Source organism: Mobula hypostoma, chromosome 8, assembly GCF_963921235.1.
Source record: "Mobula hypostoma chromosome 8, sMobHyp1.1, whole genome shotgun sequence".
Taxonomy (NCBI): domain Eukaryota; kingdom Metazoa; phylum Chordata; class Chondrichthyes; order Myliobatiformes; family Myliobatidae; genus Mobula; species Mobula hypostoma.
In genome coordinates, this window is record NC_086104.1 from 92,796,709 (window position 1) to 92,822,731 (window position 26,023).

General features: G+C 45.9%; 1 protein-coding gene across 2 annotated transcripts in view; it reads right to left on the reverse strand.

Moving 5' to 3' along the window:
* Nucleotides 1-26,023, reverse strand: part of ninl (ninein-like) — a 114,307-nt gene that overhangs the window by 82,904 nt on the left and 5,380 nt on the right. The window contains exons 2-4 of one of the 2 annotated variants that reach the window (XM_063056336.1): nucleotides 13,903-14,102; nucleotides 11,919-12,015; nucleotides 8,170-8,363 (exon numbers count right to left, since the gene is read on the reverse strand). In XM_063056336.1, the coding sequence (XP_062912406.1) occupies nucleotides 8,170-8,363; nucleotides 11,919-12,015; nucleotides 13,903-14,085 (474 nt within the window). In that variant the 5' untranslated portion in view covers nucleotides 14,086-14,102. Of the gene's footprint in view, nucleotides 1-8,169; nucleotides 8,367-11,918; nucleotides 12,016-13,902; nucleotides 14,103-26,023 lie in introns of both variants that reach the window. The other variant, XM_063056335.1, reaches the window with a different exon arrangement.

Consider the following 26,023-nt stretch of genomic DNA (forward strand, 5'->3'; position numbering starts at 1 on the left):
AACACAATATAGCACGCCCACAACTTACCAACGCTAACACTAACGCAATATAGCGCGCCCACAACTTACCAACGCTAACACTGACCCAATATAGCACGCCCACAACTTACCAACGCCAATACTAACGCAATATAGCACGCCCACAACTTTCCAACACCAACACTAACACAATATAGCACGCCCACAACTTACCAACGCTAACACTAACGCAATACAGCACGCCCACAACTTACCAACGCTAACACTGACCCGATATAGCACGCCCACAACTTACCAACGCCAACACTATCGCAATATAGCACGCCCACAACTTTCCAACGACAACACTAACGCAATATAGCATGCCCACAACTTTCCAACGCTACACCAACCCGATATAGCACGCCCACAACTTTCCAACGCCAACACTGACCCAATATAGCACGCCCACAACTTTCTGACAACACTAACGCAATATAGCACGCCCACAACTTACCAACGCTAACACCGACCCGCCAATATAGCACGCCCACAACTTTCCAACACCAACACTAACACAAATATAGCACGCCCACAACTTACCAACGCTAACACTGACCCAATATAGCATGCCCACAACTTACCAACGTTAACACTGACCCGATATAGCACGCCCACAACTTACCAACGCCAACACTAACGCAATATAGCACGCCCACAACTTTCCAACGTCAACACTAACTCAATATAGCATGCCCACAACTTTCCAATGCTAACAGCAACCCGATATAGCACGCCCACAACTTACCAACGCCAACACTGACCCGATACAGCACGCCCACAACTTTCCAACGCTAACACTAACGCAATATAGCACGCCCACAACTTACCAACACCAATACTAACACAATATAGCATGCCCACAACTTACCAACGCTAACACTAACGCAATATAGCACGCCCACAACTTACCAACGCTAACACTGACCCGATATAGCACGCCCACAACTTACCAACGCTAACACTAACGCAATATAGCACGCCCACAACTTTCCAACGCCAACACTGACCCAATATAGCACGCCCACAACTTTCCAACGCCAACACTAACGCAATACAGCACGCCCACAACTTACCAACACCAATACTAACACAATATAGCATGCCCACAACTTACCAACGCTAACACTGACCCGATATAGCACGCCCACAACTTACCAACGCTAACACTGACCCGATATAGCACACCCACAACTTACCAACGCTAACACTAACGCAATATAGTACGCCCACAACTTACCAACGCTAACACTGACCCGATATAGCACGCCCACAACTTACCAACGCTAACACTGACCCGATATAGCACACCCACAACTTACCAACGCTAACACTAACGCAATACAGCACGCCCACAACTTACCAACACCAATACTAACACAATATAGCATGCCCACAACTTACCAACGCTAACACTGACCCGATATAGCACGCCCACAACTTTCCAACGCTAACACAATATAGCACGCCCACAACTTTCCAACGCTAACACTAACGCAACATAGCACGCCCACAACTTACCAACACCAATACTAACACAATATAGCACGCCCACAACTTACCAACGCTAACACTAACGCAATATAGCACGCCCACAACTTACCGACGCTAACACTGACCCGATATAGCACGCCCACAACTTACCAATGCCAACACTAACGCAACATAGCACGCCCACAACTTTCCAACACCAACACTAACACAATATAGCACGCCAACAACTTTCCAACACCAACACTAACACAATATACGACGCCCACAACTTACCAACGCTAACACTAACACAATACAGCACGCCCACAACTCACCAACGCTAACACTGACCCGATATAGCACACCCACAACTTACCAACGCCAACACTAACGCAATATAGCACGCCCACAACTTTCCAACGATAACACTAACACAATATAGCAGGCCCACAACTTTCCAACGCTACATCAACCCGAAATAGCACGCCCACAACTTACCAACACTATCACTAACGCAATATAGCACGCCCACAACTTTCCAACGCCAACACTGACCCAATATAGCACGCCCACAACTTACCAATGCTAACACCAACCCACCAATATAGCACGCCCACAACTTTCCAACGCTAACACTAACGCAATATAGCACGCCCACAGCTTACCAACGCTAACACCGACCCGCCAATATAGCACGCCAACAACTTTCCAACGCCAACACTAACGCAATATAGCACGCCTGCAACTTACCAACGCTAACACTGACCCAATATAGCACGCCCACAACTTACCAACGACAACACTAACGCAATATAGCATGCCCACAACTTTCCAACGCTACACCAACCCGATATAGCACGCCCACAACTTTCCAACGCTAACACTGACCCAATATAGCACGCCCACAACTTTCCAACACCAACACTAACGCAATATAGCACGCCCACAACTTTCTGACAACACTAACGCAATATAGCACGCCCACAACTTACCAACGCTAACACCGACCCGCCAATATAGCACGCCCACAACTTTCCAACACCAACACTAACTCAAATATAGCACGCCCACAACTTACCAACGCTAACACTGACCCAATATAGCATGCCCACAACTTACCAACGTTAACACTGACCCGATATAGCACGCCCACAACTTACCAACGTTAACACTGACCCGATATAGCACGCCCACAACTTACCAACGCCAACACTAACGCAATATAGCACGCCCACAACTTTCCAACGTCAACACTAACTCAATATAGCATGCCCACAACTTTCCAATGCTAACAGCAACCCGATATAGCACGCCCACAACTTACCAACGCCAACACTGACCCGATACAGCACGCCCACAACTTACCAACGCTAACACTGACCCAATATATCACGCCCACAACTTACCAACGCTAACACTGACCCGATATAGCACACCCACAACTTACCAATGCTAACACCGACCTGCCAAAATAGCACACTCACAACTTACCAACGCTAACACTGACCGAATATAGCATGCCCACAACTTACCAACGCCAACACTAACGCAATGTAGCACGCCCACAACTTTCCAACGACAACACTAACGCAATATAGCATGCCCACAACTTTCCAATGCTAACACCGACCCAATATGTCACGCCCACAATTTTCCAACGACAACACTAACGCAATATAGCATGCCCTCAACTTTCCAACGCTACACCAACCTGATATAGCACGCCCACAACTTTCCAACGCCAACACTGACCCAATATAGCACGCCCACAACTTTCCAACGCCAACACTAACTCAATATAGCACGCCCACAACTTTCCAACACCAACACTAACTCAAATATAGCACGCCCACAACTTACCAACGCTAACACTGACCCAATATAGCATGCCCACAACTTACCAACGTTAACACTGACCCGATATAGCACGCCCACAACTTACCAACGCTAACACTAACGCAATATAGCACGCCCACAACTTTCCAACGTCAACACTAACTCAATATAGCATGCCCACAACTTTCCAATGCTAACAGCAACCCGATATAGCACGCCCACAACTTACCAACGCCAACACTGACCCAATATATCACGCCCACAACTTACCAACGCTAACACTGACCCGATATAGCACACCCACAACTTACCAATGCTAACACCGACCTGCCAAAATAGCACACTCACAACTTACCAACGCTAACACTGACCGAATATAGCACGCCCACAACTTAACAATGCCAACACTAACGCAATATAGCACGCCAACAACTTTCCAACACCAACACTAACGCAATATAGCACGCCCACAACTTACCAACGCTAACACTGACCCAATACAGCACGCCCACAACTTACCAATGCTAACACCGACCCGCCAATATAGCACGCCCACAACTTACCAACGCCAACACTGACCCGATACAGCACGCCCACAACTTTCCAACGCTAACACTAACGCAATATAGCACGCCCACAACTCACCAACACCAATACTAACACAATATAGCACGCCCACAACTTACCAACGCTAACACTAACGCAATATAGCACGCCCACAACTTACCAACGCTAACACTGACCTGATATAGCACGCCCACAACTTACCAATGCCAACACTAACGCAATATAGCACCCCCACAACTTTCCAACACCAACACTAACACAATATAGGACGCCCACAACTTACCAACGCTAACACTAACGCAATACAGCACGCCCACAACTCGCCAACGCTAACACTTACCCGATATAGCACGCCCACAACTTACCAACGCTAACACTAACGCAATACAGCACGCCCACAACTTACCAACGCTAACACTGACCCAATATAGCATGCCCACAACTTACCAACGTTAACACTGACCTGATATAGCACGCCCACAACTTACCAACGCCAACACTAACGCAATATAGCACGCCCACAACTTTCCAACGTCAACACTAACTCAATATAGCATGCCCACAACTTTCCAATGCTAACAGCAACCCGATATAGCACGCCCACAACTTACCAACGCCAACACTGACCCAATATAGCACGCCCACAACTTTCCAACGCTAACACTGACACGATACAGCACGCCCACAACTTACCAACGCCAACACTGACCCGATATAGCACGCCCACAACTTACCAATGCTAACACCGACCTGCCAAAATAGCACACTCACAACTTACCAACGCTAACACTGACCGAATATAGCACGCCCACAACTTACCAACGCCAACACTAACGCAATATAGCACGCCCACAACTTACCAACGCTAACACTGACCCGATATAGCACGCCCACAACTTACCAACGCCAACACTAACGCAATATAGCACGCCCACAACTTTCCAACGCTAACACTGACCCGATACAGCACGCCCACAACTTACCAACGCCAACACTGACCCGATATAGCACGCCCACAACTTACCAACGCTAACACTGACCCGATATAGCACGCCCACAACTTACCAATGCTAACACCGACCTGCCAAAATAGCACACTCACAACTTACCAACGCTAACACTGACCGAATATAGCATGCCCACAACTTACCAGTGCCAACACTAACGCAATATAGCACGCCCACAACTTACCAACGCTAACACTGACCCGATACAGCACGCCCACAACTTTCCAACTCTAACACTAACGCAATATAGCACGCCCACAACTTACCAACACCAACACTAACACAATATAGCACACCCACAACTTACCAACGCCAACACTGACCCGATACAGCACGCCCACAACTTTCCAACTCTAACACTAACGCAATATAGCACGCCCACAACTTACCAACGACAACACTAACGCAATATAGCATGCCCACAACTTACCAACGCTAACACTGACCTGATATAGCACGACCACAACTTACCAATGCCAACACTAACGCAATATAGCACCCCCACAACTTTCCAACACCAACACTAACACAATATAGCACGCCAACAACTTTCCAACACCAACACTAACACAATATAGGACGCCCACAACTTACCAACGCTAACACTAACGCAATACAGCACGCCCACAACTTACCAACGCTAACATTGACCCAATATAGCATGCCCACAACTTACCAATGCCAACACTGACCCAATATAGCACACCCACAACTTACCAATGCTAACACTAACGCAATATAGCACGCCCACAACTTACCAACGCTAACACTGACCCGATATAGCACACCCACAACTTACCAACGCTAACACTGACCCGATATAGCATGCCCACAACTTACCAATGCCAATACTGACCCAATATAGCACACCCACAACTTACCAACGCTAACACTGACCCGATATAGCATGCCCACAACTTACCAATGCCAACACTGACCCAATATAGCACGCCCACAACTTACCAATGCTAACACCGACCCGCCAATATAGCACGCCCACAACTTACCAACGCCAACACTGACCCGCCCATCTTTGGAATTGGCTGGGGAAACCAGATCACACAGAGGAAACCCACATGGTCACAGGAAGAACGTACAAACAGATGTTTTGCACAGTCCTTACAGATAGAGGCAGAAATTGAATTGGCACTGTAAAACATTACACTAACAGCCACCCTTACAGGTTGCCCTCTCTGCTTCTGTGTGGCCCTATGTCAAGCAGGTGAAGATGCAAATGGACTGCAAAGGATTAGCTCAGGGACGTTTATGGTCAAGCTACACGTGAGTGAAGGGAGTGTGGGTGATGGACCGTATTCCAAACGGATTTCCAGAGTTAATTCACAATGGGCCTACGGGCATCACATCCTGGCAACCCTCTCACCTCCAAAGGCACAGCACATGTAAAAAAAAAATTCTGTAAAACAAAGATGCTTTCAAAAGTAATGAAATGAAAAGTTTCTAACTATCGTCAAAATTACAATAAATAGCAGGAAACAGTAAAAAGAAACCGAATCAAATCAAAATTTGGTGTGGCCACCCTTTGTGTTTAGAACTGCATCAGTTCTCTGGGGTACACTGTTAGGCCATTTATAAGAAAATTGGCTGGTAGGTTGCTCCAAGCATCTTGGAGAACTTGGAGTTCTTCTGCAGACTCTGGCTGTCTCACTTGCTTCTGTCTCTCGAGGTAATCTCAAACAGCCTCGATGATGTTGAGATCAGGGCCCTGTGGAGGCAATACCATTTGAACGCATATAAAAAAAAATCTAGGGTGTCTAAGATTTTTGCACAGTACTGTAGGTCCAAGAACAAATACATATTAAGATGCCTATACAATATTGAGGGGGAAAGGTGTTGCCATTAATGGCATCTTTCAAATCAGATGTTGAACCAGGCTGCTATCTGATGACTGGAAAAGAACTTACAGCATTGTAACTGCATCTTCTCTGCTGGGGTTGGTCACAGATGGAAATCAAACAGAGATTAACACACAGCACAACTAGACAAAACTGGAAAATTAACTCCACAGAAAATACTGAGGACGCTGAGCAACTGCTCGGTCAAAGTTGGAAGCAGACTTTAATTTCCACCTTCAAAAGGAAAAAGAGAAGAACATAAACACAAGAGATTCTGCAGATACCGGAAATCCTGAGCAACACACACAAAATGCTGGAGGAATTCAGTAGATCAGGTGCATCTATGAAAGGGAATAAACAGCCGATGTTTTGAGCAGAAACCCTTCAAACGGGTTGACTGTTTATTCCCTCCATGGCTCCTGACTTGTTGAGGTCCTCTAGAACAGGGCTCTCAACTTTTCTCATGCCATGGACCCCTACCATTAACTGAGGGTCCCTGGGCCCCAGGTGGAGAAACCCAGCTCTAGAATTTTTGTGTGCGTTGATCAAGATGAACAACACAGGACAGGGCTAGACAACTCGAGGCACAGTCACCAAGCTGGAACGTGCACCAGACGTCAGACTCAAAGCAGTGCAGAGTTTTAAGGACATTGTCTGGACAAAGAAAATTACAGATAAACAGAGGGGTGAAAACAGTCCCTTAGAATACACGTTTTGTAAATTCAAGATGTCGCTGGTCCAAGAATGAAGCTGAGTCGGCAGGGGTAAAGATGACAACGACAATGCAAATAAAAAAGTGCAACGTAATAAAAACAAAAAATGTTTCAAACCTTCAGGAAGTCAGGCAGCAGTTTCTAATTTTATTTCTGGCATCTGTGGTTTTGTCTATTTTCATGGACATGGAAATTGGATATTCAGTACTGTGCAAAAGTCTTAGGTACATAGGTATAGCTAGGGTGACTATGACTTTAGCATAGTACTGTCAAAACAGGAGACACAGGAAACAGCAAACAAGTCAGCCAGCATCTACAGAGAGAGTCAACAGTTAAGGTCAATGAATTGTCAGTCCTGATAAAGGGTCAACATGAATTTTCTTTCTTTCCCTCTCCCTCCCCTCCTCCCTCACTTGCTGAGTGTCTCCAGAGCACTTTTTTTATTTAGAGATACAGCAGAGTAATAGGCTTTCCCTCCCAACGAGCCTGCACTGCCCAATTACACCCATGTGACTAATTAAACAACTAACCCGTACATACTTGGAATGTGGGATAATCGACATTCAATGGGCCAAATGGCCTCATTCTTATGGTCTTAAACCAGAGTACCCAGAGGAAGCCCACCCGATCATGGCGAGAATGTAGAAACTCCTGACCGACAGCGGCAGGAACAAAGATGAAAAAAAAACAGAACAGACAAACCTCGACACTTTCAAGAGATGCTGAGCGTCTCAACTGACTTCTTTTGGTGGTTTGCATGAAGGGTTCAGCCTTAAAGTGAAGCGGCTCCTCCAAGTCACCTGTAGTTTCGATCTCGGAATCGAGGAGTTCAGGCAAGGACCAACGTCCATAACGTCTTGATCCCCTGACATACTTCGGCTCAACCTCCTCCACAACTGCTGAAAAATGTGAATATCCAGATTCAGTGGCTACAGACCCTTTCCCAATCGCCCGGGAGATAAATCATCATCGAACGCACTTACATATTTGAGCATGGAAGGAACTGGAGACTTTCAAACTCAAAATGGAGTTATGTTACATTTTTAATCACGTAACCAAACTAGACTGCAATAAACCAAAGGGACTTGAAGTAGGAAACATACCAGATCATATCTATTTTATATTAAAACTGCAAAATGAACTGAGTTGACAACTTAGTCCACATTGGCCAACATATTCCTTCAGGACTGCGGCTGGCATAGCGGTTAGCACACTTGCTTTACAGCACTGGCAAACACCGATCAGGGTTCGATTCCCACTGCTGCCTCCAAGGAGCTTATAGGCTTTCTTTTCCCTGTGGCCAGGTGGGTTTCCCCCAGCCACTCTAGTTTCCTCCCAAATCAGATCGTTGGTGTTAGTAAGTTGTGGGCATGCTACTTTGGCACCAGAACACTTGCAGGCAGCCTCCATCCCAATTCTCAGACTGTGCTGGTTGCCTATGCAAAACGATGCATTTCGTTGAATGTTTCAATGTACATGTGACAGGTAAAGCTAAACTTTAAAGATTAAAGCGAATCTCTGAATACTCTTAACTCCACTTGGTTATTATACTGGAGTCTATTTGTTCCCCTCATGCGTGGACCCACATAGAGCAAAGCTATCAGTTCATTCCTCTTCTTCTGTCTCCCTCACTTCATTCTCCCTCACTTTCCCATCAGCTCTGCCCAGGTTCCTCCACCCACTCACGCCCTACGGGTAATTCACACCGACAAAACCACACATCTTTGAGACGGGGAGGAAACTGAACCAGCCTGCTGAACCACGAAAACGTCTGAATTCTATGCAGGTTCCACCCAAAGTCAGGTTGTGAGGCAGAATGTAGCTATCTACCCACCGCATCTATTCCCTCTGACGATCGTGTACACCTCCATCAGGTAACCATTCAATCTCTTTCGCTCACAAACCCAACCTATCCCAATCTCCGCCCATAACTGAAGTCCTGCAATCCAGCTAACGTCCCGGTGGGTCTCCTCTGTGCTCTCTCCAGTGTAATAACATCCTTCTTATAGTGTGGCAACCATAGATACAGGCCAGCTGTCCAAGTTCTTCCGATTTCTGCTGCACATTAATAACACACAGTGGCTATTTCATTAGTTACACCTGCTCATTAATGCAAATATCTAATCAGCCAATCATGTGGCAGTAACTCAATGCATAAAAGCATGCAGACATAGAAACATAGAAAACAGGTGCAGGAGTAGGCCATTCGGCCCTTCGAGCCTGTACCGCCATTCAGTATGATCATGGCTGATCATCCAACTCAGAACCCTGTACCTGCCTTCCCTCCATACCCCCGATCCCTTTAGCCACAAGGGCCATATCTAACTCCCTCTTAAATATAGCCAATGAACTGGCCTCAACTGTTTCCTGTGGCAGAGAATTCCACAGATTCACCACTCTCTGTGTGAAGAAGTTTTTCCTAATCTCAGTCCTAAAAGGCTTCCCCTTTATCCTCAAGCTGTGACCCCTTGTTCTGGACTTCCCCAACATCGGGAACAATCTTCCTGCCTCTAGCCTGTCCAATCCCTTTAGGATTTTATATGTTTCAATAAGATCCCCCCGTAAATCTTCTACATTCCAACGAGTATAAGCCTAGTCGATCCAGTCTTTCATCATATGAAAGTCCTGCCATCCCAGGAACCAATCTGGTGAACCTTCTTTGTACTCCCTCTATGGCAAGGATGTCTTTCCTCAGATTAGGGGACCAAAACTGCACACAATACTCCAGGTGTGGTCTCACCAAGGCCTTGTACAACTGCAGTAGTACCTCCCTGCTCCTGTACCCGAATCCTCTTGCTACGAATGCCAGCATACCATTCGCCTTTTTCACCGCCTGCTGTACCTGCATGCCCACTTTCAATGACTGGTGTATAGTGACACCTAGGTCTCGTTGCACCTTCCCTTTTCCTAATCGACCACCATTCAAATAATAATCTGTTTTCCTGTTTTTACCACCAAAGTGGATAACCTCACATTTATCCACATTAAATTGCATCTGCCATGAATTTGCCCACTCACCTAACCTATCCAAGTCACCCTGCATCCTCTTAGCATCCTCCTCACAGCTAACACTGCCACCCAGCTTCGTGTCATCCACAAACTTGGAGATGCTGCATTTGATTCCCTCATCCAAGTTATTAATATATATTGTAAACAACTGGGGTCCCAGCGCTGAGCCTGCGGTACCCCACTAGTCACTGCCTGCCATTCTGAAAAGGTCCCGTTTATTCCCACTCTTTGCTTCCTGTCTGCCAACCAATTCTCTATCCACATCAATACCTTACCCCCAATACCGTGTGCTTTAAGTTTGCACACGTGGTCAAAAGATTCAGTTGTTGTTCAGACCGAACATCAGACTGGGGTAGAAATGTGATCTAAGTGACTTTGACTGTGGCATGACTATTGGTGCCAGATGAGGTGGTTTGAGCATCTCAGGAGCTGCTGATCTCCTGGGACTTTCATACACAACAGTCTCCAGAGAATGGTGTGAAAAACAAAAAAAAAATCCAGTGAGCTGCAGTTCTGTGGGTGAAAATGGGTTGTTAATAAGGGAGGTTCAGGGAGAATGGCAGGACTGCATCAAGCTGACAGGAAGGCAACAATAAGTCAAATAACCACACATTGCAACAGCAGTGTGCAAACTCTGAACGCACAACACACCAAACCGTGAAGTGGACAGGATACGGCAGCAGAAGACAATGAACATTCACTTGGTGGCCACTTTATGAGGTAGAGAAGGTACGTATAAATTGGCCACTGACCGTACAAACTCAGCATGGTAATGAACAGATAACAGAGTTTCAGCAATGCTTACAAGGATAAGTACTGCCCTGCACAGATCTTGTTACCTCCACCGGAAACTGCTGACAGGGCATGACTTTAATATCCAGTCAAGAAGACATGGAGAAGGAACAAAAATTTCAGATGCTGCAAGTCTGAAATGGCAAATAGGGAAGAATACTGGAAACACTTGATAAGTCAGGCAGCATTACCAGCCTGAAATATTGATTCCACTTCTCTCTCCTCAGAGGCTGCCCAACCAGGTAGGTGTTTCCAGCATTCTAGACTTATGGGTGAGATATGGGTCTGCGTACTGATTTGTCATGTGATTATCTCCACTGACTCTAATGTAATGGATGAGGACTGGAGGCCGTTCTATTGTCCACTACAGAACTCACAAGTGTTCAGTTCCAATGATAATGTTTGGATAGCACACTTCCCGAACACAGTGCTCCGGGCAAAGAGAGGGAAGTAAAGTCTGAAAATAGGATAATAATTTCAAGTCCCCCTAAGATACTTGGATATGTTGAGTTATATTCTCAGGAATTTTATTCCTGCCCTAACAATAGCAAAAGCATTTCCACGCCTGAAGAATGTGACCCACTGTTACCTTCAGTATGAATGAAGAAAAAACGCTGGTACATTCATTCAATACTGTGAGGAGTACTCACCTGGTTCTACGCAACTGCTCTCATCTTCTGAGGTACTGTGGTCAATACCAGTAGACAACACGGCAACAAAACCTTCTTTAAACTCCTCAAAATTCACCTGAAAGTTTCAAAAGCATCAGTTACTTTGCGGAAGAAAGAGCAAGAGATCTAGTCTCATCCAACCTCAGTGGAAAAAGCCTGTTTGCATTTACCCCTCATAATATTGTATACTTCTATCAAATCTTCCCCCCTACACTCCAGAAAAAAGTGCTAACATATTCAACCTTTCCCTGCATCTGGTTCTCAAGTCCCAGCAACATCCTTGTAAATATTCTCCTCAGAATCCACCTGCCCTGAGGTTTCGTTATGCGGCTCACCATTTTGTGTGATACTGGTCCTGTGGGCCACACGACATTTTGTATTGCTGAATCGTTGTATCAATATCACTGAATAAAACGGGAAACAGGGGCTAATGATAGCTCTTTAAAAGAACCTGTGTAGATGCAACGGGTCAATATCCTCATTTGGGGTACAAGATACTTTTCATTCCTCTCCAGTGGGCAGACCGTCAAGTCTTCTACCACAAAGGATAGAGCATCAACTCTAAGCACCTGAAGCAAGTTTACACAAGGATATTACTCGCACTGTCCTCACCACCGCCCCCCCCCCACGACCTTTATGTGCTTCCAGAGATAAACTGTCCTCAAAAGAAAATACACATAATTTCTCCTTATGAGAATTACTGGAGTATTGTGTGCAGTTTTGGTCTCCGGGATTAAGGAAGTACATCCTGGCTGTGGAGGAGGTGCAGCGTAGGTACACTAGGTTTTTTCCTGGGATGTCCGGACTGTCTTACGCAGAGAGGTTAGAGAGACTGGGCTTGTACACACTGGAATTAAGGAGATTGAGGGGGGATCTGATTGAGACATATAAGATTATTAAGGAATTGGACAAGATAAAGGCAGGAAATATCTTCCAGATGCTGGGAGAGTCCAGTACCAGAGGGCATGGTTTAAGAATAAGGGGTAGGTCATTTAGGACAAAGTTGAGGAGGAACTTCTTCTCCCAGAGAGTTGTGGAGGTGTGGAACACGTTGCCTCAGAAGGCAGTGGAGGCCAATTCTCTGGATGCTTTCAAGAAGGAGCTAGATAGGTATCTTATGGATAGGGGAATCAAGGGTTATGGGGGCAAGGCAGGAACCGGGTATTGATAGTAGATGATCAGCCATGATCTCAGAATGGCGGTGCAGGCTCGAAGGGCCGAATGGTCTACTTCTGCACCTATTGTCTATTACTGTAATAACAAAGAGTCTCAAAATCCTATTGTTTTGTTTTACAGTTTAATTAATTCCAGTAAAATCTGAACAAGCATAAAGCTCGGCACACCACCATATTCTGAAAAAAATAAAGGCTGAATTCTACCAAACCTAATTTTATGTGGCAGATATTTATAAACTGGTTTCACGTTGTACTGATCTAAAAGTCGCCCCTCTTTCATGAGGCTCTTCCAAAAATTTTTAGAAAGTAAACTCGGTGACTTGCTAATAGGGTACAAGATGATAAGAAGCATAGATAGAGACTTTTTCCTCGTACAGAAATAGCTAATACAAGGATGGGGGTGGGGGCATAACTTTAAGGTGATTGGCGGAAAGTATAGGAGGGGATGTCAGGGGTGAATTCATTAAAGAGACGGGTGGGTGCGTGGAACGCCCGGCCAGGGGTGGTGGTAGAGGCAGATAAATTAGGGGTAAGAAAGACACATGGACCAGAGCAAACTGGAGGGAAGGGTAGATTGCTCTTGGAGTACATTAAAAGGTTGGCACATTGTGGGCCAAAGGGCCTGTACTGTGCGGTAATGTTCTATGTTCTAAACTTGTACACCAGTTTTTATGAAATTCCATTCGGGATCCACATGCAAATATCACAGCAGCACCAGCACACCCGCACCAGAGGCACTTAAACAGAGTACAAAGTCACCTCATGTTTCCATGCAGGTGGAGGCTTACCTTTGCATCGAGTTTGCTACCCAGAAGCGCCTGCAGGAGGAGAGGGATCTGGGCTTCCAAGTGAAGCTTTTGGCAGAGTTCAGTCAACTCCTCCTGATCCAGGTATCCTGTCCCCGTGGCATCGCAGCTGTCAAACACATCCCTCAGCTGGGACACATACTTCTCCTGTTCCACTTCATCCATCCCATAGCACCACCCAGCTGTTGAAGAGTTTACAATAACAGTAAGAATACTGCTTTAAAAAAAAAAATCAAGAGCAGGTGAGATCATTGAACTCATGCACTGCAACTTCGAGTTCCAAAGTTAGGGAGGAGGAGGAAAATGAGGTTATCAGAAAGGGAAGTTCTCTGGAGCTTTCTGCTGCAGTTTGATCAATTTGGGAGCAGATCTAAAAAAAACTTTCCAGTTGACAGTTTCAAACAAATGGCTGCATCACTGCCTGGTACGGGAACTGTACTTCCCCCGATCGCAGGACTCTGCAGAGAGTGGTGCGGATAGCCCAGCACATCTGTAGATGTGAACATCCCATACCCAGGACATTTACAGAGACAGGTGCGTAAAAAGGGGTCGAAGGATCATTGGGGACCCGAGTCACCCCAACAGCAAATTGTACATCCCCTCTGTGACTTCATGAGCTTCCTCTGTGTTCTCTGGTTTCCTCCTACATTCCAAAGATGTACAGGTTAGAGTTATTGAGCTGTGGGCATGCTATGTTGGTGCCAGAAGGTGGTTACACTTGTGGGCAAATAAGGATTGTGAACATACTCAAAGTTATCAAATGGTCAACATCTGTAAACTGCTCGTCAATTCTGTATAAAAGCAGCATTTCTCTGTTCAAACTTCAGAATGGTTTGGTGATGGGGCCACACTGTTCTCCTGCACAAGTAAATGAAGTGAATAAGTACGAGTTTTTGGAGTTCACTGTATCAGCGATGACACAAGCCTGCCCTTTCAGATGGGATGCAGCATCCAGGCTCCCATAAACAACAGCATAAACGGCAAGTCAACATTAACTCAGCTTCTCCCTCCGTTGAGGGTACCTAACATGTTCCATGTTTCTGGCACTCTTGTTATTGTTCCTATGGGACCATAATTGATCAAGATGGAGTAACCTCAGCACCTGGTATGAAGATAAGACAGACAGGTGTGCTGCTTGTGGCAAGAAGGGAACACTTCAACATATTTTGAGTGCATGCAGAATCAACCTTTCCAGCGGCATGTACACTTGGAGACATAACAACGTTCTCAAAGTTGTAACAGAAGCGGTTGAGCAGAGAGTACTGCAGCACAACTTATCTCATGCCCCATGCTGCACTAAGGCATCGCATATCATTTGTGAAAGAGGGCTCCAAGTCAAGGGTGTACAGCACAGGCTCACGATCAAGCATACTTTCTTCAGCCAATGATCGGTGTGTCAAGGCTGACCTGGGTGGGAAAGGCAGTTTCCCGGAGCAAATAGCTTTCACAACATTGCGTCCAGATATAATCGTATGGTCTGACACCAGTAGAGAAGTGGTTATTGGTGAACTCACAGTCCCCTGGGAAAACAACATCGATGAAGCCCATGAGCGCAAGTTAACCAAGAATGCAGAATTAAGATCAGAGTGCAGAGACAGAGGGTGGAAGGTCTCATGCTATCCATTCGAAGTAGGCTGCCGTGGGTTTATTGCATTGACTCTCCAGAAGTGTCTGCGTGACCTTGGCTTCACTAGAAGAGAGATCAAGTCAACCAGCAGGGCTGTAGCTGAGGCAGCAGAGACAGGATCAGCATGGGTGTGGACCAAGTATGTCCAGAGGGGCAGATAGTTGGACAGTGTATAAATATCTTGCAAACCCTTCAGTAGTTGCATAGACACCTAAAGAGCAGACTATCTGTTGGATGGAAGCAACCAACAACTCTGATAGAGGCAGATGCCAAGTTTTTAAGCTCACCAGTGGGAGGTGGTGCTTCAGCACTGCTGGCCCACCACCTCGAAGGAGTCTTGTTCATAAGCGGGCCGAAACTCCTGAAGACAGGTGGCAGATCAACTGATGATCCCACTGGTGATAGCACAGGACAGTTAACATCTTAGTCCACGTGTATTCTGTAACTCTAGTTATTTCACTGCATCCAAGAAATGCACTGACCCTCGATAACTTTATAGAACATTAGAGATTCAAAAGATTCAAAGTACATTTATTATCAACGTATGAATTACACAACCTTGAGATTTGCCTGCATACTTGCAGCCACAAAGCAAGAAATCCGAAAGAACCCAATGTAAAAAAGAAAAACCAACCCCCAATGCACAGAGAGGGGAAAAAAACACAAATCATGCAAACAACAGGAGCAGCAGCATTCCGAGCTAAATAGAGCTCGTAGACCCGAATCCCATAAGCAGCCAGAGTAGGCCCAAAGCCTCGGTCTCAAGGTCATCAGATAGCAGGGCAAGCCGCCGCGAAGCTCTCATACACGAAGTGCACAGCAACAGGAGCAGACTCACAGCCTTAGCGCTGCGGAGGGAGGAGCGAACATCGCAGGAGAGCAAGCGAAAATCAGCCCGCGCCTCGCCTCCGGTCCCAGGACCCTGTCTTTCCAGTCTATCAGGGCCGGCATTTAAATCATCCAAAACACAGGGTCGTGCTCTGCCAGGCCCCGCAGCAGGGCCTGGACTTTGCCGCCCAGCCCAAAGCTGTTCTCGACCTCTCCAAGTCGGCTCACACCCGGTTTAGATGGACAAGCACCAAACCTTCTCTGCCTCAACTCCTCTTCGAATCGTTCACTCCAACTCCATCGCCGGAACCGCCTCGAATACGTTGCACCCTGAAACGTCGACTGCACCTCTTCCTACAGATGCTGCCTGGCCTGCTGCGTTCATCATCAAAGGCTGCTCTCCCTGAAGCCAGCATCATACTGACGGAAAAGCAGTGGCAAATTTGCACACAATTCCCACGATCAGCAATTTCATAATGACTAGTGTGAGGAACAAGAATTAAGTAATTGACTTGGCCATTGGGGAGAACTCCCTTCATTATATAACAACATGGGCTCTTTAATGTTTGCCTGAGGGGTCAGTTTTAGCTCTAAAGCAAGGCTTCCCAACACTTCTTCTGCCACGGACCAGTACCATTAAGTAAGGGGTCCATGGACCATGGGTTGGGAAACCCTACTCTAATATCTCACACAAAAGACAACACCCCTAACTGTGTTGCACCTTTCAGAACCGATCACAGCAGAGGCCCGAAGATCAGACCCACGATAGACAAGTCCTGGGGTCGACACCCAGAGGCCGGTGAAGCTCAAAGGGCAAAGCTGAACAGCAAAGTCTAAAGCCAGGCAAATCAGGAGGTAGAAAACCTCAAAGGGCCAAAGACCAAATTCAGCAAGTCTGGACATAGAGGGCGAGTCTGGGCCAGAGACTAGAAGAAGGAGGCCCAGTGTCTACGGGTCTGGGCATCCAGGACGGAGACTGGAAGCTGGAGGCCCAGTGTCTACGGGTCTGGGCATCCAGGACGGAGACTGGAAGCTGGAGGCCCAGTGTCTACGGGTCTGGGCATCCAGGACGGAGACTGGAAGCTGGAGGCCCAGTGTCTACGGGTCTGGGCATCCAGGACGGAGACTGGAAGCTGGAGGCCCAGTGTCTACGGGTCTGGGCATCCAGGACGGAGACTGGAAGCTGGAGGCCCAGTGTCTACGGGTCTGGGCATCCAGGACGGAGACTGGAAGCTGGAGGCCCAGTGTCTACGGGTCTGGGCATCCAGGACGGAGACTGGAAGCTGGAGGCCCAGTGTCTACGGGTCTGGGCATCCAGGACGGAGACTGGAAGCTGGAGGCCCAGTGTCTACGGGTCTGGGCATCCAGGACGGAGACTGGAAGCTGGAGGCCCAGTGTCTACGGGTCTGGGCATCCAGGACGGAGACTGGAAGCTGGAGGCCCAGTGTCTACGGGTCTGGGCATCCAGGACGGAGACTGGAAGCTGGAGGCCCAGTGTCTACGGGTCTGGGCATCCAGGACGGAGACTGGAAGCTGGAGGCCCAGTGTCTACGAGTCTGGGCATCCAGGACGGAGACTGGAAGCTGGAGGCCCAGTGTCTACGAGTCTGGGCATCCAGGACAGAGACTGGAAGCTGGAGGTGGCCTGCCCTGGGACTGGAGGCCTGTGTGTGTGTGCGCGAGGGGATGGGAGGATGGGACAGAGCCAGGGTGCAGGGCTGTGATGAGAATCAGCGTCCGGCGTCGTCGTACATTTTAGCTGAGGCTTGCACAGAAGGCTGCTCCTCCTGCACAGGGGGTTGAGCACCCTACGTCCCTGCGGCTTTAGCGTCATTACTGACGGCTGTGGTGGCGTTCACGCTGCTCTGTTTTGCACTGCCCCTATCCCTCATGAGGAATGAGGACCTGGTGTAACTAAAAGATAAAGATCTTTTAAAGAATGGCTTTACTTGTCGTACGTACATTGAAATATACAGTGAAATGTGTTGCTTGCGTCATCGTTTGTGATGTGCTGGGGGCAGCCCGCAAGTGTCGCCGCGCTTCTGGAACACTAACCCGTATGTCGTTGGAATGTGGGAGGAAACCAGAGCACCCGGAGGAAACCTACATGGTCACGGGGAGAACGGTACAAATTCCTCACAGGAACCACTACACTACTGTGCCACCAACAACACTTGATTGACTATTATTTTTTACTGTAGTTTTTTGATCCTCTCCTCGGCTGCAATGCGATCCCCAAGCCATTATTTATTCAATACACATCTAAAGTGATGGTGACAAGTTATTCCACCACAGAGAGATTCGCAGTTGACTAATCTTATCCTCAGTCACCGTGTGTAGCAGAGGACAGTCGCAGAAAACTGAAAGTCCCAAGCTGATCTTACAAACCCCATTTCCAGAAAAGTTGGGATATTTTCCAAAGTGCAATAAAAACAAAAATCTGTGATATGTTAATTCTCGTGAACCTTTATTTAACTGACAAAAGTACAAAGAAAAGATTTTCAATAGTTTTACTGACCAACTTAATTGTATTTTTTAAACATACACAAATTTAGAATTTGATGGCTGCAATACACTCAACAAAAGTTGGGACAGAGTTAAAATAAGATTGAAAATTGCACGGAATATTCAAGTAACACCGGTTTGGAGGACTACACATTAAGCAGGTTAATTGGTAGCAGGTGAGGTATCATGACTGAGCGTCCATCAAAGGCTCAGTCTTTGCAAGCAAGGATGGGTCATGGCTCACACCTTTGTGCCAAAATTTGTGAGAGAATTGTTAGTCAGTTCAAAAGGAACATTTCTCAACGCAAGATTGCAGAGAATTCACAGACATCTCAGTGAATAAAGGGCAAGGTCAGAAACCACAGTTGAATGCGTGTGATCTTCGAGCCCTCAGGCGGCACTGCCTAAGAAACCGTCATGCTACTGTGACAATTATAGCCACCTGGGCTCGGGAGTACTTCGGAAAACCATTGTCACTCAACACAGTCCGTCGCTGCATCCAGAAATGCAACTTGAAACTGTATTATGCAAGGAGGAAGCCATACATCAACTCTATGCAGAAACACCGGCGAGTTCTCTGGGCCCGAGCTCATCTCAGATGGACCGAAAGACTGTGGAACCGTGTGCCGTGATCAGATGAGTCCACATTTCAGCTAGTTTTCGGAAAAAACGGCGTCGAGTTCTCCGTGCCAAAGATGAAAACGACCATCCAGGTTGTTATCAGCGAAAGGTGCAAAAGCCAGCATCTGTGATAGTATGGGGGTGCATCAGTGCCCACGGCATGGGTGAGTTGCATGTATGTGAAGGTACCATTGACTCTGAGGCATATATTAGGATTTTAGAGAGACATATGTTGCCATCAAGGCGACGTCTCTTCCCGGGATATCCATGCTTATTTCAGCAGGACAATGCCAGACCACATTCTGTACGGGCTACAACAGCGTGGCTTTGTAGACACAGAGTGCGTGTGCTTAACTGGCCTGCTGCCAGTCCAGATCTATCTCCTATTGAAAATGTATGGCGCATCATGAAGAGGAGAATCAGACAACGGAGACCACGGACTGTTGAGCAGCTGAAGTCTTGTATCAAGCAAAAATGGACAAAATTTCCAATTGCAAATCTACAACAATTAGTATCCTCGGTTCCAAAACGATTAAAAAGTGTTATTAAAAGGAAAGGTGATGTAAAACAATGGTAAACATGCCTCTGTTCCAACTTTTGTTGAGTGTGTTGCAGCCATCAAATTCTAAATTTGTGTATGTTTACAAAACACAATTAAGTTGGTCAGTAAAACTATTGAAATTCTTTTCTTTGTATTTTTGTCAGTTAAATAAAGATTCACGTGAATTAATATATCACAGATTTTTGTTTTTATTGCATTTTGGAAAATATCCCAACTTTTCTGGAAATGGGGTTTGTACACTGAGGATTGTTTAAGGCCCTGTTTTAATCAAAACTGAGCCCTTCGTCCAACACAGACCCAGATCTAAACCCAGGACTGAACAACAAAGTTATTTGCCATCTTAAAGGAAAGAGATATCAGGCAATTTTAGCACTTGGCCGCAGACAGTTTCTCAATTCTTCTCTGACCAACATCATTATATGTTTTGTTAAAGTATAACAGTACCCAACCAGCAAGACCCATTTCCTAGCTAAATGCCACAGCTGTCACACAATTTCTAAAAACCACATACTTTATAGAAAACATTCCACTGTCAGAGTCACAATCACCTTTCAGCTAGGAGACTGGAAATCAACACATACAAAGTTTTGTCCATTAAGTTATAATTGCTAAAAGGAAATTTTTGTTTTAAAAAAATCAAATCAGTTAGTTAAGCCCATCTCTCCTACTGGGGCAGAGGCTGCCAACAGCAGCTCGCTGGAGTCCTGTGTCCTGGGCTGGTCTTTCAGGTGTAGCCCATCTGATTGGTGTCATCTTTAAGGTCCCATCGCCAGGTGTTCTTTGGCCATCCTCTCTTCTGCTTTCCCTTGAGATTCCATCTAATCGCTTGCCTGGTGATGTTGGTACTTGGCTTAAGGAGCGTGTGCCCTATCCATCCCCATCTTCTTTTCCTTAATTCTACTTTCGCTGCTAGCCGGTGTGTTCTCTGCCATAGATTGGTGTCACTGATGACTCCTGGCCAGAGTCCAGAGGATTTTTCAGGCAGTTATTAATAAAGGTCTGCACTTTCCTAATGGTTGCCTTTGTTGTCCTCCAAGACTCTGCTCTTTACAGAAGAGCTGACTTCATGGTAGGGTTGAACAGCCCGATCTTAGTGCACTAAGATTCCTGGAGAAACTTACATGGTTAAATACACTAGCACTATTTTATATATAGATTTACAGAATGACTTCAGCTTGATCACATTTTACTCCGGACATTCCAGCCCGCCAAGAGCGTGTGTGTCCCGTTCACCAATATCACTTCTGGTTTCGGGTGAACTGTCCACATTGCACGCTAAGAACTGAAGTTCTTTATTACATACACAGACAATGACATAGAAATAAGCCCTACTGCATCCCTGGACAGAGAATTCCACAGATTCACTACTCTCTGGAAAAAGCAGTTTCAGCTCATTTCTGTCCTAAATTTATTCCCCGGAATCGAGGCCATTTCCCTAGTTTCAGTCTCACCGACCAGAAGAAACCATGCCCTTGCCTCTATCTTATTAATTCCTTTCATCAACACTACCAATTTGCTATTTTGTTCTTTTTTTGCAGTATCTATTTTAATATATTTCTCATTAGAACTTATAGAATGGTGGGTCCATGGAATGCATTTCCACACAGAGAGTGGTGGGTACGTGGAATGCACTGCCGGTGGCAATGGTGTAAGTGGATACAATAGGGTCTTTTAAGAGCCTATTAGATAGGTACATGGAGAAAAATAGACAGCTATGCACTAGGGAAATTCCAGGCAGTCTCTAGAGTAGGTTACATGGTCAGCACAACATTGTGGGACAAGGGACCTGTAATGTGTTGTAGATGTCTATGTTCTATGTTCTATAACCAGATGTTCTTGAGCTGGATGAAAGTTGCCCTAGCTTTGCCGATCCTTGTCTTGACATCGCATCGATGCCACCCTAGCCAAGTAAGTGAAAGCTTCTACATCCTCAAGTGGAGTTCCCTCAAGGGTCAACACAGGTCGAGTTGATCTTGAAGACTTTGGCTTTCCCGTTGTGGATGTTAAAGTCCACTTACACCGATGTGGTTGTTGGGTCTGTTGCCTTTCCCCTGCACCTACTTGTGGGTATGGGACAAGAAAGCTATATCATCAGGTCACAAGAGTCCACAGGATCCCATTCTTTTTCTGTGCTGTAGGTGTCTTCACGATCTAGTCTATGACCAGAGGAATGGGAAAGGGGATGTCAGACACCCTTGCCGGACTCCTGTCTTCACCTGAAAGCCGTTGGTGAGCTGTCCGCCATGGTTGACTCTGCAAAACATTCCCTCGTACGAATTCTTGATCAGTCTGACCATCTTGCCTGGTACTCCATAGTGCTACGGCGATTCTCCACAGGGTCTCTCCATCTACGCTGTTGAAGGATTTTCCATAATTGAAAAAGTTGACGTACAGAGGTGAATTCCACTCAAGCGACTGCTCGACTATGATGCATTGTGTGACTACATGATCTGTTCTTGTGGAAGCTTGCTTGTTCTTCTCTTAGTCTAGTGTTTACAGCATATTGCATCGTCTCTAGTATTATCCTGCAGAAGACTTCTCCTGGGACTGACAAGAGTGTGGTGCTTCTGTAGATGGAGTAGTTGCTAAGGTCTCCCTTTTTTGGAATCTTGGCAAGGTAGTCCTCTTTCCAGTCTGTTGGTATTTACTCTTCTTTCCAGAGCTTCTAAAAGAGAGGGTGTAGAATCTCTACTGTGGTGTCCAGGTTTGCCCTGAGAACTTCTCCAGGAATGTCATCTGGACTAGCTGCAGTTCTTTAGCACCTTTCTCACTTTCCTGATCTCCTCTCTGGTAGGCTTGTCACAGTTTATAGGCAGGTTAGTATTGGCCGGCGAGATGGAGGTACATTTAGAGGTGCGGGTCTGTTCAGACCATCTTCAAAGTGTTCAACCACTCCTCTCCGGCTGCTGCTTTGTCCCCACTATGTCCTTTCATCCCCGTCCACGACTGGCCTCTCAGGCTTACTGTACTTGCCGGACAGTTTCACGGTGATGTCATACAGCTTCCTGACGTTGCCACACCCCACTGCTTGTTCAGCTTCTTCTGCCAGGCCATCTACATAACTGCTCTTGTCTGCTTTAACGGCCTTCTTCACTGCCCCATGAGCCTCTGCCTGTGCTTTCACCTTTCCCACTCTGGTCCCACTATTATTCATGACTGCTTACTTCTGCCTTCTCTCCTCAATCGCGTAACGTTTCAGTTGAGATCCTTCCTCAAGACCACAAGACACAGTCTGCTCCACCATTCCATCATGGCTGATCCGGGATCCCACTCAACCCCATACACCTGCCTTCTGGCCATATCCTTTGATGCCCTGACCGATTGGGAAACGATCAACTTCCTCTTTGAATATACCCAGGGACTTGGCCTCCACCGCAGCCTGTGGCAGAACATTCCACAGATTCACTTTATTTTACTTTATTTAAGCACAAAAGCACTAGTTTTGTGGTAGATGCAATACAGTGAACACAATTTAAATATTTAAAAGCCCGACGCGGTCCTCTCATGGTCTGTCGACATTCCCTCCCCCCTTGAGCTAATAAATTGGTATTTGCCTATGTATAGAATCATCATACTTTTACCTAAAATCCATAACTACTTTGATGACTCAGCAATAGTATAAAGGGAAGATAGGAGGATGAATACAGGGCTCTGGTGGAGGACTTTATCAAATAGTGCAAGCCAAATCATCTGCAGCTCAACATCAGTGAGACAATAGACTTTAGGAAGGCTACACCTGCACTGATCCCTGTTACTATTGATGGCGAGGACCTACAAGTACCTGGGGATGCATCTGGTTGACAGATTTGAGTGGAGCACCAACACAGAGGCTGTGTACAAGCAGGGCCAGAGCCTCCTCTATTTCCTGAGGAGACCGAGGTCCTTTGGAGTATGCAGGCCTCTCCTTCACATGTTCTACCAGTCTGTTGTCGCCAGTACAACCTTCTGTGTGGTGGTGTGCTGGGGCAATTCCATCAACACGGGTGATGCCAACAGGCTCAATAAACTGATTAGAAAGACTGTCGTTGTTATAGGAGTTAAACTGGACACACTGGAAGCTGGGGTAGAACAAAGAACCCTACGGAAAATCCTGGCAATTCTGGACTATGTTTCTCACCCTCTGCTTGCCACCTTGGCTGAACAGAGGAGCACTTTTAGTAATAGACTAAGACAACTGTGCTGCTCCAAAGAGCGCGATATGAGGTCATTTTTATCCTCGACCATTAGGCTCTATAATGAGTCAACCTATAGCCGGGGAAGTGATGACCTCCTCCTGTTAGACTGTCTGAGGTAACTTATCTTTTATTCTTTCATACTTCTCTTCTAATATTTGTATATCTGTACACCTGTAATGATATAGGTGTAATTTCTTTTGGGATCAATAAAGTACCTAAGATTTCAAAAATACCAAAGTCCAAAGTAAATTTATTATCAAGGTACATATATGTCACCATATACGATTTTGAGATTCATTTTCTTGCAGGCATTCACAATAAAACAGAGAAATACAATGGAGACAATGAAAAACTATACACAAAGACTGCCAAACAGCAAATCTGCAAAAGACAAACTATGCAAATGCAAAATTACTGAGATTTTGTGTTGTAGAGTCTTTGAAAGTTCATTCATAAATTGTAGAATGGGTCTGGAGTTGAGGTGAGTGAAGTTATCCATGCTGATTCAGGACCCTGGTGGTTGAAGAGTAATGACTTGCTGGTAAGCATTGAAGAAATTCTTTGTGGTAGGATACATAAATCTATGGCTTAAATTTGTATAACGCTTTTAATGCAGTCAGATATCTTGAGCCTGTTCACTAGGGTGTTATCAGTCGGAATATCGTAAAGGAGGCATTTATTACAACAGGTGACCAAAAGCTTGGCGCAAGGTTTTAATGAGGATTTCGAATGGAAGAGAGCTGTTGAGAAAGAATAATTGGGAGTGGGCTTAGGACATCAGCAACTCGATGAGAGTGGCTACAATCAGAAACTGCAAGATGCCATAATCTATATTACACAGAAAAAAATTCCTGTCCATCACTCGACTATGTCAAAAGAGACAAGGTCAATGGTATCACAACCACCCTCAGAGGTGTGTCCATTGGAGTGAAGGAGGATGAGAGGCTTACAAGGGGAGGAGAGGCATAGATTGGGCGGACAACCAGAGACAATTTTCCCAGGGCAGAAATGACTAATAGGAGGGGCATAGTTTTAAGGTGATAGGAGCAAAGTATGGCAGGACATACAACGTAGATCAGCACAGCACAGTACAGGCCCTTCACCCCATGATGATGTGCCGACCCAACTAAAACTACTCCACTATCAATCTAACCTTACCCTCCTACATAGCCCAGAACCTTCCGTTTTTCTTATATCACTGTATCTATCCAAAAGTCTCTTAACCCAAAAACAGTTACTTTTCCCCAAGCAGTAAGCTAAGGAAGTAGTAACTGTTTTTGAGTTAAGAGACTCTTCGATAGACACAGGGATCAACAGCTCCACCCCACCACACCCTCCACTACTTTATCATGTCATGTCAGTCACCTTACCTACAGCACCCCTGTGCCTACCTGCACTTTATGGACATACAATGTATACAAGCTATCTTACACAGTTACACAGTATTTATTGTGTTTTTTTAAACTATTTTGTTCTTTATCTTATTCTGTGTTTTTTTGATGCATCTGATCCGGAGTAACAATTATTTCATTCTCCTTTACACTTGTGTACTGGGAATGACATTAAACAACCTTGAAAATTAAATTTCCCTAATGTACCTGCCTCACCACTGCTGGTGGCTCTGTGTAAAACACCTACACACTGGAATTTAGAAGGATGAGAGGGGATCTGATTGAAACATATAAGATTATTAAGGGATTGGACACACTACAGGCAGGAAACATGTTCCTGATGTTGGGGGAGTCCAGAACCACAGTTTAAGAATAAGGGGTAGACCATTTAGGAC